This window comes from Corvus kubaryi, unplaced genomic scaffold (assembly GCF_017639235.1).
Source record: "Corvus kubaryi isolate FWS band 111438036 unplaced genomic scaffold, C.kubaryi_AGA036_p1.0 37334, whole genome shotgun sequence".
NCBI lineage: Eukaryota > Metazoa > Chordata > Aves > Passeriformes > Corvidae > Corvus > Corvus kubaryi.
Window position 1 is genome coordinate 818,618 of NW_024581108.1, and position 15,413 is coordinate 834,030.

The 15,413-nt window shown below is 47.7% G+C and overlaps 2 protein-coding genes across 8 annotated transcripts in view; both read right to left on the bottom strand.

The window, feature by feature from the left end:
- Positions 1 to 1,639, bottom strand: part of SCYL3 (SCY1 like pseudokinase 3) — a 16,331-nt gene extending 14,692 nt beyond the window's left edge. For 3 of the 6 annotated variants that reach the window (XM_042029735.1, XM_042029734.1, XM_042029730.1), the window contains exon 1: positions 1,537 to 1,639. The gene's annotated coding sequence lies outside the window, so the exon portion shown is untranslated. Of the gene's footprint in view, positions 1 to 102; positions 126 to 926; positions 1,220 to 1,536 lie in introns of those variants that run through there. The other 3 variants (XM_042029731.1, XM_042029732.1, XM_042029733.1) reach the window with 3 other exon arrangements.
- Positions 1,640 to 7,753: 6,114 nt separating this feature from the next.
- The window catches only part of KIFAP3 (kinesin associated protein 3), a 66,677-nt gene continuing 59,017 nt past the window's right edge, over positions 7,754 to 15,413 (bottom strand). For both annotated transcript variants that reach the window (XM_042029742.1, XM_042029741.1), the window contains exon 20: positions 7,754 to 8,144. In XM_042029742.1, coding sequence (XP_041885676.1) covers positions 8,036 to 8,144 — 109 coding nt within the window. In that variant the 3' untranslated portion in view covers positions 7,754 to 8,035. The remainder of the gene's footprint in view (positions 8,145 to 15,413) is intronic.

Here is a 15,413-nt window from a genome sequence, read left to right on the forward strand (position 1 = left end):
AGAGGGGCTTTTAACTGAGCTTCTGTGTCCTGATCCACCTAAAATCTAAACTGAATTCAGAACTTGCAGGTGGGAGGTCTGGGCTTTTTCTCATACTCTCACCTCTGGTGTCAGGCACGGATCTGCACCTTTTCAGCACTGATTCCTTTAATGGGACCTCTAGGAAATAAAGGGAAAGTTATGGAAGTCTAAACTGCAACTTCCCAGCACAACACAGAGGGGCTGACAGCCCTCTCCAGCTTCCCTGTAGGCCCTTCAGATGCTGGAAGGCTGCTCTGAGGTCTCCCTGCAACCTTCTCCAGGCAGAACAACCCCAACCCCATCAGCCATAGGGAAGGTGTTCCAGTCCCCTTATCAACTTCACGGCCTCCTCTGGACTTGCTCCAACAGTTCCATGTCCTTCTCATGCCGAATATTGTAACAGTCATTCTCATGCCTGTGCTCCACCTGAGTTCTGCTGTACAACAGCCAGCTGCAAACACACCTCTCCTCTCCAGGGATGTCCTCTCAGGAAGTGCCCGGCAGCTCTCAGTATCAAACACTGAGCACCTCCAGACAAGGGACAAGAGCAGCCTGTGGAACCCCGAGCTTTTCAGCTTTTTTTATGGCTATTGAAACTCCAGCTGGCAAAAGCATCTGCAAAGGTCTATGCCCAGGTGTGGCTACAACCCTTCGATGAACTCTCCAGAGCTAAAATAAACCATTACTCATGCAACTATGAGTTAAGAGCATTAACCCTTTTGTATCTTATTTTCAACAAATTGTAAACATGAACGTCAGATGTAACACACAGCACACCTTGGGACGGAGAGGAGCCCAGCAGGGAAAGCCAGGGGGATTGGTAAGGACAATGTGGATTTGCTACCAGAACGAGGTGGAATTTCAAATTAGCTTCCTTGTGGAGTGAATGACAGCTGCATATTCACCTGAATATTCACCTGAAACACACGCCGAGCCCTGGCATTCCACAGCTCAGAGAGAGGCAGTTCCCCCTTTCCAGGCGCCCTGCCCGCCACCTCCCATGCCAGCAGAGCCTCCTGGAAGTGCTCTCAGAGGTGCTGGGGGCTTTGCTCCCAAAGGCAGAGGTTTCCCAACGCGACACCTTCAAATGCCCAGCCGGCACCCTGCAGAAGCAGTCCCTCGCAGGCAGGTGGGAGATCAGCAGGCTCCGCGGGAAGGAAGCCCGGTTCAATCGCGCTCCCCCAACACCGGTCCAACCCTGGGCACCGGGGAGAGCACAGTTTTAACACACACAGGCTCCCCAGGAACACCGGGTAACGCCGGCTGCGGGAAGAGCACAGCCAGAGCCGCCACTGCGGGAGCTGCTCTTTGCCCAGGAGCTGCAGCCCCGCGCACACGCTGCCCGCGGGTCACACCCGGCCCGGGGGCGGCAGCGGTACCGCGTTCCCAGCGCGGCTGGCAGGGCCAGGGCCGCCCGTGCTCGCCCCGTCCACCGCCCCCCGCCCGTCAGACCCCAAGGCGGCCCCCGACAACACCTCCGGCCCTCCGCTCCGCCTGTCCCAGTCCCCCGCCCACCTGTCCCCGCCGGGCCGGGGGTGCCGGTGCCACTGAACCCCGCCGGCCGCTCCGTCTGTCTGTGTGTGTGTCTGTCTGTCCGTCCTTCCGCCCGCCCTCCCGACCCGGCAGCGCCGCCCGCCTCGCGCGCCCCCTGCCGCCCGGCGGCCGCAGCGCCCTCACCCGCGCGGGGGCGCGGCCCGCGAAGCGGCGGCCGCCATTTTGGATGAGGGCGAGTCTGCCTCCAGGCACCCTTAGAAACAGGGAATCATGGAATCGTCAGGGTGGGAAGAGACCTTTAAGATCATCCAGTCCAACCATGCACCCAGCAATGCCACTGAAACCACTAAACCATATCACCCAGCGCCAGATCCAGACGCCTCTTGAGCACCTCCGGGGATGGTGACTCCAACACCTCCCTGGGCAACCCTGGCATTTCAATGCCTGACCACCCTGATGGTGAATTTTTTTTTTCTAATATCTAATCTGAATCTCCCCTGTCTCCGCTGGGCCATTGCCTCTCGTCCTCCCACTGCAGGCCCAGCAGAAGAGACCGACCCCACCTGGTTACAGCCTGCTGTCAGGTGGTTGCAGATAGCGATGAGGTCCCCCCCTAAGCCTCCTCCAGGCTGAACACCCCCAGCTACCTCAGCCACTCCTCACCAGACGTTTTCTAGACCCTTCACGAGCGTTGTTGTCCTTTGCTGAATACGCTCTTGCCACTCAATGTCCTTTTTAAAGGACATTTTCATGTGTCCTAGCCCTCCCCTGCTCAGGTCCGCCTGCACCCCAAGTGCCCCGGGCCGCGTCCGGGGCCGGTTCCCCGCCGAAGGGAGTCCGGTGCCAGCTCCCCGCCAGCCCGGGAGCGGGGCAGCAGGGTGCGAGCGAGGCAGGTGGTCCGACAATCCTGCGTGAGGGGATCCATTTAATGCCATTAAAACTAATTGCTCTCCGTGCTGCGGCGTAAAGTGACTCCGGGGAGAGATTTCACGTGAGTGTTTTGGACGGCGGAGCGAAGGTTGAAAGCAATGACTCCAGAGCGGTGGGAGGTCTGGGCTTTTCACACGCTATTTTCATATCGCCGGTGTTATTCCAGTTTCCTGCAGCGCCAGGACGTGAGGATGTGGTTTGCTCAGTCACTCTGAACAGCAGCACAGCCTAGCCCCATGGCCTCGTCTAGACGCAGATTTAATGGCCAGGGCAGAGTGTTTAACACAGGTGGTCTGAGCTGTGCAAGCGCCTTGGCTCTCTTTAGTAACTCAATTCCACGAGTTTAACCTGCACTGTTTTGTGCTGTCAAATCCAGCATGAACTGTGTAGAGTGTGCTCTTTTGCAATATGCTTTCCCCCCTCCATTTCTAGTGAAGCTTTCCAGTGCTTGGACAGCACAGATGATCCCAGACACAGGTCTGCTGGACAGTGGCTCATCAGCCAGAGTCCCGTCAGCACAACTAAACCACAGCTCCCTGGATAGCAAAAGGGATTCCCTCAGATCCACACCCAAACTCCAATCAGTTGAGCCTCACCATCTGTTCAGGGGAGCAAGGAGAGAGGATTTCTCCTATGACTGTGCATGAGGAGGGCTGTAAGGTGGCACATCAGGGTTAACAGGGGGACGCAGTGCTAGGAGGAATCTGCTCGTCTGGCAGGATATGCTGGTAGATGGATGATCTGGGGCATCTTTAAAAAAGCAGAAATATTATGTGAGGAGCAGGGTGCAGGAAAGTAAAATGGGTCATAGGTAATATGACATGTAGTATGTCACACATCACAGGGTAATATAATGCACACAGGAATAGAATCTAAATAAAGTTCAGGTACACCACCTCTATCTGTCAACGGCAGGAAAGATCCAGAGTCTTTGGCTCAAATGTGACAGACACAAAAAAAGATCCTGGCCCCAAAGTGCAAACTAAGGGGAACTGTGAACATTACTCATGTTTATTCAAGGAGCCAAGCATGGGTTTGTATGTCCTCCGTGTGTGTGTTTGTGGCAGGGCAAAGGCAGAAGGTCAGAAGACATGAGCAACTGGAGGTAAAGATAAAAACTTCCTAATAAGCAACAACTGATTTCTACTCAGAGCACTTGGCTCCACCTTCAGGCTATGGTGTGATTCATGTGGCTGTCAGGAAGAAAAAGCAAACTTTGGCTGTTCTGCATCATTTATGGTTTACTTCCTTTGCTGGGCTGCCTCTGTGGAGAAGCGTTCCTTCCCTTTACCTGGTTTTCCCGTGTGATTCCATTGTTCCACACAGACTGAAGTGGCACCGAGGGGTGTGCCCTGCTCAGGGCCCTGTCACCAGGTGCTGCACAAAAACCCCAGCTGGGCTTCTACCCCCAAGCATCACCCTTTGCCTTCCCTAAGCACAGCCAACGTGGGCTCCTCCAGAGAACAACCCAGGATCTGATGAGGGATGTGTGAACCCCCCTCCTTCTCTTTCAAGGGCAGAGGGAAGAGTCGGGGAACTAGCAGGATTACAGAGCTCCTAGAAAATGTCTCATTAGGGTTGGAAATGGTTATTTAAGTCAGTTGGGCAAGAAAAGATTGGCATAGTGGAGAGACAGACAGCTGGTGACTGTAGGAGGGGACAGAGCAAAAATCACTTCAGTGGAGTAGAGCATGTAAGGTCTAGACGGACAGCTAGGGAGCATTGTTTTAGAATCCCAGAATGGTTTGGGTTGGAAGGGACCTTAAAGCTCATCTCATTTCAACCCCCTGCCCTGGCCAGGGACAGCTTCCACTAGACCAGGCTGCTCCAAGCCCCATCCAGCCTGGCCTTGAACACCCCCAGGGATGGGGCAGCCACAGCTCCATTCTGTCCAGCACAGTGGTGCAGGCGCCCTCAGTACTGCAGAGATGTTCCTCAGCTCGTCCTCTTCCAGACCAGGGGGCCTTTGGGAAAGGCAGGGGGAAAAAACAAAGCTGCAGTGGTACTCCCAGCTGATGCTTTTTCCAGTGATGTCCTAGTCCTGCATGGCCATGTTAATTACAACTACAGTACAGTCGCTTTTTGCTGCTAATGATATTTCTCAATTTCTTAATGAACAGAAGTGGGTTTCTTTTTTTAGGGGGCAGGGACCCCAACATATTATTTCCAGCTCTGGAAAAGTCCATGTTTTTTTTCAAGTGGGTGTCCAGACCAACTGGCTGCAAATGTCACCTTGTGCCAATCAAATGCAGGCAGGGGAGTGCACTCTCCCACTGTCTGTGCAGCTCCAACAGCCCTCCTGGCACCTCAGAGCTCTTTCAGAAGAAAGAAAACCCCAAAACCTTAACCTGAAGGAAAGAATGAGCTGATCACCAGAGCTTCAAGGGTGACATGAATTGCACCAGCTTTGTGTATTTCATGGTTTTTGAGGATGGTCACAGAAGGAATAGAGGTTGTCGCTATTCTCAGCCTCCTGCCATCATGAGTGGACAGCTGAGCTTACCAGTGCTGTGCTACAGGAATTCCATTAAAGAACCTGCCAGAGGGGCCCAAAATCTCTTGTAACTGAACAGAGCTTGTCCTGCTTATTCCAGAGGAAGATACATCTTGTTTCTGTTTCATTTAATCCAGAGTGGATTAAATTAAGCACAATCACAGCAGTCTGATTTCAGAATGAAATGCACATGTTGAACTCTTAGCAGACAGCTCCACAACCTCCTGGATATTTGAAAGACCTTGAATCAGGTCCTCCATGAGCTCTGGGGAATGAGAATATTTGTTTACATTTGCTTTCCCCCACCCTGTTGCCCTGGAAAGCTCCTAAATACTGGTGTAGTACAAATAATAATTTAACACAGTATCTTAGGTGGCTACACGGAGCAGATTGCTCTCAGAAATGAGCCCGTACATCTGTACAAAGCTTCTCTAATAGCTACCAGACGTAGGAGCTTCTCAGCCATTGCTTATTTCATTGTGCTATTAACTTTACAGCCTAATTATATCTAAAACACTTGCCTAACCAAACTCATTAATTAATTAGCAGCAGGCTGGGAAACAGGATACTCCTGGGATGGTCAGGATTGCTGCTGTAGGGAAAGAAAAGAGGAGCTCTACAAAGCCAGGGAGAGAAACCAGGAAAAAGAGGACAAAAGTTGCAGATGTTGCTAGAAGAAAGCAGATCCCTCCTCACCCTGTTTTATGCAGGATACAGTACCCAGGGACTGAATCCATAAATACAGGTAATTAAACAGGTCAGACTCTCCCCTCTTCCTCTGACACCCACAGGAAATGTGATATACATTGAAAAGTCTACATACTCCTATCTTTTTTTCCCCTTTCTGGCTCAGGAACTGTAATTAAAAGGAAAATCAGCCTCTCTCCTGCCTTGAGAGTGCAGTGGCACAGCTGGTTTTCATCTTGGCTAGCAGGCTCTGTCCTCAGGCTACTAAGTGCTGAGTAATTTTTACCAAGCTCTGTTTGCAGATAAATGATGTTCTTCTCTTAGCTGCTGCCAGGCAAAGCTACAAATACTGATCTTTTATTCTTTTCCCATAAACTCCTAACACTGAATACTAAAAATGCAGCCAGAGATTTTTCCACTGCCATTTATTCTCAGCATGGTCACAACTGTATTACAATTACAGACACCCACCCCTTCGCTGGAGCTCCACTGCAGCTCCTCATTAACCTGAAGCTTCCAGTTAAAGGCTCCTTCAGTTTCACTGATAGTTTGCATATACTCCAAGGACCCACTTCATTTTGTTTTTCCCCCAAAACACATTCCATGAGAAGGACAACTGCTTTAAAAAACTTCACACTAATTTCTGGAAAAGCCTGATGAGCGAGTGCCAGTCTCAGAAGAAAAGCCTGAGTGTGCAGTTTGGGGAATTTCTCTCACAGCTATAACTATAAAAATATCTGAAAGCTTTTGACTAAACGTGGCACAACCTCTGGGCAAATCCAGTGTGAGCTCAGAACAAAGGAAAGAATCGAGAAAGGTACAACACTGGAAACCCACTACCATAGTTCAAGTTTTCTGCCACGTTTCTTAGATAGATCTTACGTGTTCCAAGAAACGGTGTCGGAATTAGTTAAAAGTGGTAGAGAAAATAATTTAAAAAATACTACTTAATCTTGGCAACGCTGTTCTTCCACCTACCTCCAGTGAGTGAAGCCCTGAACAAGAAGCCAGCACAGGGACAAGGCTGAAAACTGGTAAGAAATACCATGGCTAATTTTAGACTTGTTTCCAGTCATGCAGCTTGAAACATAGGGAGTAATGGTGCTTATAAAAGTACTTGCACACTTTGTAAAGTAACAAAGGGCTTCAAAACAATTTAAATTTCAAAGGCATTTTTGAAGTATAAGACTGAGAATTTGTCAGCTTCCTAAACAATCTCATGCCTTTGAAGATCACCTTCCCAGCACAGACCCCAGTCTTATGGAATTACTGGTTTAGTAGGATCAGCCCCTGATGCAAGTCAGCTTTCTGTTTCAGCCATAAATGAGGGAGGAAGAAGGAGAAGAACAAATCTGCAAATCAACAGGCATTAACGAAAGAAAAAGAATGAAGTAGAAGTAACTTTTCCTTTAAAAAGTGAAAATTTGAACTGCTGCCTTGGTAGCTGTGGCAGAGAGGGCATTTTCATCCCTTTCTTCTGTCTCTTACAGTGGGCATGCACAGCTGAAGAACAGCTTTAGCCTGAATTCCGTTTGCAGGTTGTGTTTCAAAACATGGCATAAAACAATCACTACACTGGGACTCCAGCATGAAGGGGTCCTGGCTTGTCTCTGCTGCTCAGTGATCCGTGCTTAGATCCAGCTTAAACCCCAGAAATGAGCAGGACAGGATGGATTTGCATTTCCAGATATGGAGGCTGGGGTAAAGGCTCTGCCTCTGGATTCTGAACCAAGGTACAGTGTTTCTTTCTCTTGCTGGCCCTCAGGATGGATGTGGCTGTCTTCTCTCAGCCCACAGAACTCTGTTTAAATACTAGGGTAAAGATAATCTGTTTTGTAGTTTCTAATTTTAAGTGTTTTCAAGCATTTAAAATAGACTGTAAATGTCTGAAGCTCCAGGGGAGTGAATCTGTGCCATCTTTCCATTATTAAAGTGTTCAGACCCAGGACTGGACTTTGGTCCAAACTATGTGTCAGGGCAGTGCCAAGGAGATGCTGGGGCTTAATGGTGTTCCTGTGACTGAAGTGTGAGAGGGAAACAGTCCATGTTAAACAAACTGCACATGGAACACTCTTCTTAAGTGCCTTGTAAAACACATGAAACATTGGTTAGAAACACATTCACCACTGCTGACCACACAGGTTTTTATTTTTAATAGAAATTAAATTAGTAGCTTAATATACATAATGTGACACTTTCCGGTCCAGTAGTTTCCAATTCCTGCTTTCAAGTCACAGTTACTGTACAAAAATAATAACAAAGAGCAACCAAAGAGTAAACACTGTCACTAACACACTGGACCCAGAAAGGTTAAGTTTATGTGGAGCTACACATGCCAAAGGATACACAGTGCTAGAGCCATCGTGGTACAGTCATGCATTACCAGGGGACAGGTGCTGCTGGCCAGGCTCACTGCGCTCCATAGCTGTAGTAGTATGGCTCATCTGGCCGGTAGCCGTACGCAGTTGCCGGGCGCCCAGGAACCCCTGGGGTCTGACCAAATCCATCCACTCCAATGCTACAAAAAAACAAGGAGAAACTGAAGGGGTTTGTATGGTAGGGAAGGCACACCAGTGCTGGTGTCTCCAGCTCCTGCCACAGAGACGGTTTTGTGAGGCAACTTTGCAAGCCGTGTTCCCCTTCTGGACACCGCTTCCCTGGTGGGAAAAGAAACACTGCAGAGAAATCAGTGCAACTTCTATCAGGGAAAGGCTCTCAGTCCCAAGAAGAACCCCAGAAGAGACAAAAGTCTTCTCTTTCCTCCTTTCATGGATTTACTGCCCAAGCACTTTCGTGACTCAGTGTCTCCCTCTGTACATTAAAGTTACCATGTCCTTCAGGCTTCTGCCTAAGTCTGTTGTAATCCTGCTCTACACAGCACATCTGAACAGTCTCATTCCCTGCCTTCAGTTAATTTCTGAGGTGCATGGAGAACACCAGCTAAAAGTGAGAATATCTAGCACAGCAACACAGTTCAGTAAAAGATGGTATTTCTGGTGGGATACAAGACTGGCAGCCAAATGGCAGAAGGAATTAATCACATACTGAAAGGCTATGTACTAATGAGACAGGATAATTAATTTTTCATGTAAAACAGCATCTTTTACACCTAAAAAGTCCCACAACAATGAGCTAGATACTAAAACACAAGAACTGCATAGGGAAGAGTGGCAGATACTTCATGCTCAACAATAACTCATGCAGGAGGTAGAGGAAAAATGAGCATTGCCTAAGACACTGGATTACTGCCTTTTCATGGCTATGTCACTTCTTAGCTTCCGCTTCAGTAGAGGGACAAATGGAAAAGGATCCTGATTTATTGTCTGACTAAAGATGCATTGAAAGGAGCTGAATTTCCTCTCTGAAGACTGTCAAAACACAAAGAACCAAAGTGCTTTTGGAGTGGGGAAAAGCTGAACCTCATTACTGCCAATTATCCATATGGAACATGGGTTATGCAACAGTCAAGGCAGGGAACGAACGACCCCTCCAGAAGATGTACAATGGGTGGGCCCTGGGCCCTGGCTCAGCAAGAAGCTGGCACTGCTCAATTGGTTGGACTGAATGGGCTTAGCTGCATAGGGGGGGACATGTCCATCACTCTGTCCTCACAAAGGCATTTTCCTTGGATTGTATCTCAGTGAGGTCCTAGAAAAGGATCCCTAGTGCCCGGTTTCTCAGAAAACTAGTTCACTCATGAGATATCCTGATAGTCAGGTGAAGGTGGAAGGTCTGAGGCTGAGATTTGTCCTCTGAGAGGGAAGGGACACAATTAATAGCCAAGCTGCAGAGAAAAAAACCACTGTTTTACCTGGCTGTATCTTGAGAAATGCTGTTTCCTGAAAGTGCTTTGCATTTCCACATCTGCCTGTGTGTATCTGAATTGGCAACACCCATCTCCTGACTCCTGCACAGAGCCATCAGACCTTACAGGCTGATTCGCCCTTCAGCACAGCAGAGAGAAGCAGAGTGGCCCTGGTGTATGCTGCAGTGGTGCAAAGCTCTGTGAACACATTCCTCTGGCTCCACACCTGCCTCTGGCTGCCCATTCCTTCCTGTATCCACTCTGAAGTCCTATTACCCTTTTTCAAGCCCATTAGGAAATGAGCTGATGACCTCTGAGGCACCTTCTCCAGATGCCTCCTTTGTACCTGGCAAACAACAGCTTTCTCATTATCAGGCCTGAAGCCTTGAAAGACTCCTGAAAGAAGGGATTAAGAGAAATCCTGTTACTTTGTGTTTATCTCTCATCTCCAGAAACCCCAAACCAAGCACTCACCTTAGCCAGTCCCTGCCTCTCTTCTGTCACTGATGTGCAGCGTGCAAAAGGATTGACAGACAGATCTCACCCAAGCTGCCTTTGGCTGCAGTGTCTCAGTATCAGGCCCAAAGCTCTTGTGAACAAGCCAACAAGGACAAGCATGAAGCTGACCAGTCTGTTTGGCAGTTCAGAAAACAAACCAATTAACAAACTACTATAAACCAATGCCAATTCCTTCAGGGTTCTTTCAGTACTGCCAGTGCCAGGAGCCAATAATGTACTAAAAGAAGGCATAGTGGGAATTGGAAGTGCAGAGTCTGGTTCTGTTGTGCTTCTACAAATTCCCAGTGATACCACACACGTTATACTGGGGAGAAGCAGGACCTTTTAAGGCTACCTTTAAACTCAGGAATTTTATTGCTTTCTTCCAAAGATCCTTAAATATCCACAGCTGATTTAAAATGAAGAGCTATTTTAACAGAAAACGCTTTTCTGGGTTTATCTTTCCATTATGTTTTCTGTGACTATAACAATGTTAGTTGTGGATAAGTTGTTTTTAATACAAGTGTGGTAGAACAGAAGATTTCTGCATTTCTGCAAGCCACTGAAAAGCTCATTCTGGAATGATATTTAGGTGAGTGAGGAGGCTGAGGGGGCCCAGGGCTGCTGACTGCAAGTCAAGCTCATAGCAGCCATGCCTTGGCTCACAGTAGTGCCATCCTCAGGTTTACTGTGGCAAAGAGGGACGCAACAAAAACAGGAGCCTGAAACCTCTCCTGAACTCCTTTATACACCCCAAGCTACATCGCCACTGGCTTTTTGGGGTGATGTGTAATAACACCCTGAGCCACGCGGTGGCAATGAGCCTCTATCCGTGCAGGCTGAGCTCTTCCAGCCACTTCCAACTCAGTAATCCTTATTCAAAGAACTTCTAAATGTACTTAAATTGATAACGAGAGCAGAGAAAATATGGTTTCAATTACATTCTCAACAAATCAGCTTTTAAAAATTTTTTTTAATAAATGTGTAAGTAATTAGGTAAAGATCCCTAGAGTTTAAACTTTGAGAAGTATCAGTTATTTCCAAATGGTTCAGACATATGTTAGTGTCCTGAAGAAAACTGGAAGAGATGGATCAGCTGGTAACTGCTTTGGACAGTCAAAAAAAAAAAAAAAAAACCAAACCAACAAAAACCCAAAAAAACCCAGAAAATCACATTAAAACACCTTGATCAAATCACTGCTCTCTCCTATCTAAATATTTCCCTGAAGTAAATAAAATCTTGACCATGTTTGAAAAAAATTGGCTTCATTTTTACACATTAGTGCTCTTGAAGCATACCAGCTTTGCCTGTTGGATTGTTTGCACTGGCAGCCTGCAGTACGGAGCCTGCCGGAGTTGAAGGGAAGGGTCTTGAGCCCAGGAGGTGACGGAGGGGTAGGACAACCACACAGCCAACACGCGCCTGGAGACCGGAGTCTGGCTTGCTCCAGAGGCCGCCAGGCCAAGGGCATAACCCACCGAGGTGAAGACGGGTTTAAAAACAAGTCCTGATGAATCCTTGCCCCTTCTGCCAAGAACAGCAGAAGGCGAGAGCCAGCAGAGATGGTAGTTCTGCGGCTGTAAACACTTGTTGGATAACAACTGGCCTAAGATCATGATTTGTGCCATGTGTGCTCAGATTTATACCAGCAATCAACTTCAAGGCTTGCTCCTAGGAAAAATGTGTTGTTGGCCTTAAGCTACAGCATCTACCACGAAACTCAGTGCTCAGCAGAGCAAGCACCAGTTTGTCTTCCCCTAAAGTTAGTGACACATAATTATGCCATTGGGGCAACAATACTCATCCCTGACTTGGTATTTTTTCCTCCCAGTGCTGACTCCTATATAATTGGGTACACCCAGCAAAGTGCATACAACCCTACAGCTGTAGAGTGGATATGGATCACACAGTACCACAACACCCCCTCAGATAAATGGCTCAGGCTGCTGCCTTAATCTGCAAGTCACTGCAGGCAGTTCTGTCTCACAAATCGCACGTGCGCACAGAGAGCGGCACTCGCCACCACCCTGGCACAGCATAACTGTGCTCTTGTGCAAAGCTCAGCCCCACGCCTGGGGCTCATGGAGTTAAACAGTGAACAGCCCAGCTAATTACTATGTACTGCTAACCTCAGTTGCTGGTTCATTTTGAGACCCTTTAAAATATGAACTGTGTATTTTACCCCTATGCACTCTCTTAATGATTTGTTTTTTTTAGACTGAAATCACTTCCAGCCATCAGTTATACTCGAGGTCTCTACACATGCACTTCTCCAAGCACAAATATTTCTTTTTCCTATTGGTCTGCCAGCCCCTGTCAGAGCAAATTTCACTTTAAACTAAATGCTGTGATACTTAAAACCTCTTGGATTACTCAGGCAGCTAGTGTGATCTATGACCTTCCCCAAATGACAGCTGAACTTTCCAATTTGCTTGTACTGCTAGGGAACTGAGGAACACATGCCGAAGAGGAAAATGTTCCTGATGTGCATGAGTGAGGAGAGATTTCTTAACAGCCCTGCTTATTGATGCTTGCTCTGATTCAGAGCATCCAAATTAATATGCCCATGCATCTTAGGTGCCCTGACAAAATTTAAGATGTGAAGACCAATTGTGTCCTTTCTCCCAACAGGAAATGGCAGCCAGCATCCCGCTGCATCCAAAAAATACCTTCCTCCTGAATTCCTTCCTGCCCCCAGAGCCTCCAGGACTAGATAGGCTTTGTGGTACATCTGGAAGGCTTGGCAGGCTCCAACAAGAAGCACTCCATCAGGAATCCTCTGCTGGGGTTCCCCCCCAGGTGTCTGTGCTGCTCCCCAGTGCAGGGTACCAGGAGAGGCTCGCGAGCATGGTCTGGGCTGGGTAATTAACACCTGGGTGTAGAGTGACCACGGAGCTCTGGGAGCTCCCCTGACGCTGCACACCCTGAGCCTGTCCACACCAGTGTTCACACTGGTACCAGTGCTGCTGCTGACAGGGCCTCTCAAACCACAGCCTAATTCCTAGGTACCAATTCCTCCAGCATAAGCAGGGCCTCAGAAAGGCAAGTCCAGCATCACTGGTGAGATTCTTGGTCAAAAGTAAACACTTGAAATCCAACTGAAAGGCCCCCCAGCAGGATCCATGGATCTTGGAGTGATCCCAGCAAGAAGCACTGCCTGGGAAACAGGTCTGTCAGAGGCATGAAGCAGTATGGCAAACATTGTACCAGTGTGTGCTGTGAAAGACTGTGACTGCCCGTGTAGGTCAAAGTGGCCCAGGAAAACCTTTGAGGGTGAAATACCAGTTTAGGAGCTCACACTTTAGCGCCAAAGTTTCACTCATTTCTGCCCAAAATTAAAGCACCGTGGAATTACTGCCCCCTGAAAATGAACTGCAAGCTTCACACAAAGTGCTTCCACCAGAACCAAGATTTCGTCTCCAATTCTTTTTATTCTAAACTTTTTCTAAAACCCCATCAATCTTCCCTCTTTACTCTGCATCAACAAGTCCTCATGTCTCAGAGGCTCTCAGCTACTCCGTGGGGATACAAGTTTTATAATCTTATTAAAAATAAAATCTATTTTATTTTTTAAAAATCTACAGATTCTTAATTCTGTAGATTCTCTGACCTTGGTAAGACCAACCAAACACTACTTGAAGTTGTCAACTCATCAGCAACCCTACCAAGTCCTAATGAAGGAATCACATCAAAGTTCTCCACATGCCCCAGGGCTGCTTAGGAGGGTTTACATGCAGGTGTAAACAGGCAGCCTCTGTCAACACCCATGGCACCTCTGATCACACCTGCAGCTTTACAAAACTCCTGAGGATCAGAGAAAGGGGTTAGAACCAGAGGAGTTCTGAGCATCTTTCAGAAGCCTGGTATCAGTACAGTTCATAGCAGTCCCACTGTTTCCTCTGTACCTTCTCCCTCTATATACTGGCTATTATGGTTTCTAAAAATCATTGTCTTCACTCCCAAGCCATCCCCATCTCAGCCCAGGCAGCCATTGAGAATTTCAGCCACACATCACTGAAGTCCTAAATTTTCTCTTCCATGAATCTACTCATGTGTGACAGTACAGTTCCTATCCTGTATTCCCTTAGAAACTCTCATGCCATAAACTGCTATATTCCACAACGCTGTATCAAGTTCCTGTGTATAACAGATAAAACACATTACGTTCAGATGAATACTGAACGCCGTACTTTTCCCTCAGGAGGTGCCAGGGCCATAGGAGTGGCACACCAGTCTCTAATCTCAAGACAAGCACAGCATTATAACCTATTCAAATGAGGTGCAGTTTACTGATTATAACACTTGCCAACAAGACACACAGAAGTTTGCCAGCAGCAAAGTCCATCTTTTTTCTCTCATCTCAGTGGGTGTTTTTATTTGTGTCTGAAGTGTTGATGAGTGCCAGTCTGAGACAAGGGCTGCTGTGCAGGGCAGTATAATCACATAAGGGATGCTCAATCCTGCCAGCCCAATTAACAGACTGGTTGGTGAATGCTGCAGCTCCCTCCCTTCCTCCCTCCACAGGTTTCCTCTGCACAGAGACCAGGCACAGAAAGGCAGGGGGAGCTGGGGGCATCCAGGCCTTGACCCACTGCACAAGCAGGGATTAAGGCACAGTGTGCATCCAAGCACGGCAGGTGGGAAATGATTCTGAATTCCACAGAACACAAACAGACCTCCAGCTTCAAAAGTTATCTGCAGGTAAGACACATTTAGTTAATCCTTTGCAGGTTCCAAGGAACCATCACACTTGAACCAAGGCTCAGAGCCTCTGAAGCCATGGACTCTGGGGCCTTTCCCCTGATAGTCCCTGTCAGCTAAGCACTGGATGGGACCTCATTCTCGTAACGCCACCATGACAGGGTAAAAGGGCATCAGAAAGGGGCACACAAGGCCTGCTGCTTTTTTCCTTGCCTCAAGTTCCAGTAATGTAGAAGATGATCCCATTTCCTCCTACAAGCCAGTTACCTCTGGTTTTTCTTCACTGGCCATAAATTTTCTGTCCTTCAGAGTAAGAGCGCAAACCATGGGTTATGGAGAAACTCCATAACTGAGAAGCCTTAGGAAAAAACAATGTTTCTTTATATAATGTCTTGTAACTGTAGATTCTCCCACTACTGGTAATGACGTTAAACTATAAACCACAAGTCTCTTAAATTCTGCCTCTCATGACCCCAAGTTTTTCTCCCCTATCTGTGACACGCTTTTTTTTCCCATGATTTCTATTCCTCAAGCTCAAGTGGGAGGGGAGTTTCGTGGCAGGAACTCTGACTATGCCCACTGCATCAAGCAACAAGTCCATCTCTACATTAGCATTAAACATTAATGTCTCTTAAACAGTAATACTGTATCTGTTCACAAGACAGAAAATATCTAAATGAACCTGTGCATTAATACTTTAGCTCCCTTGTGCATCATAATACAGCTTTTATGGATATGATCATGTCTCTCCTTCCATGTGATCCAGCTTTCTTCAGGGTACT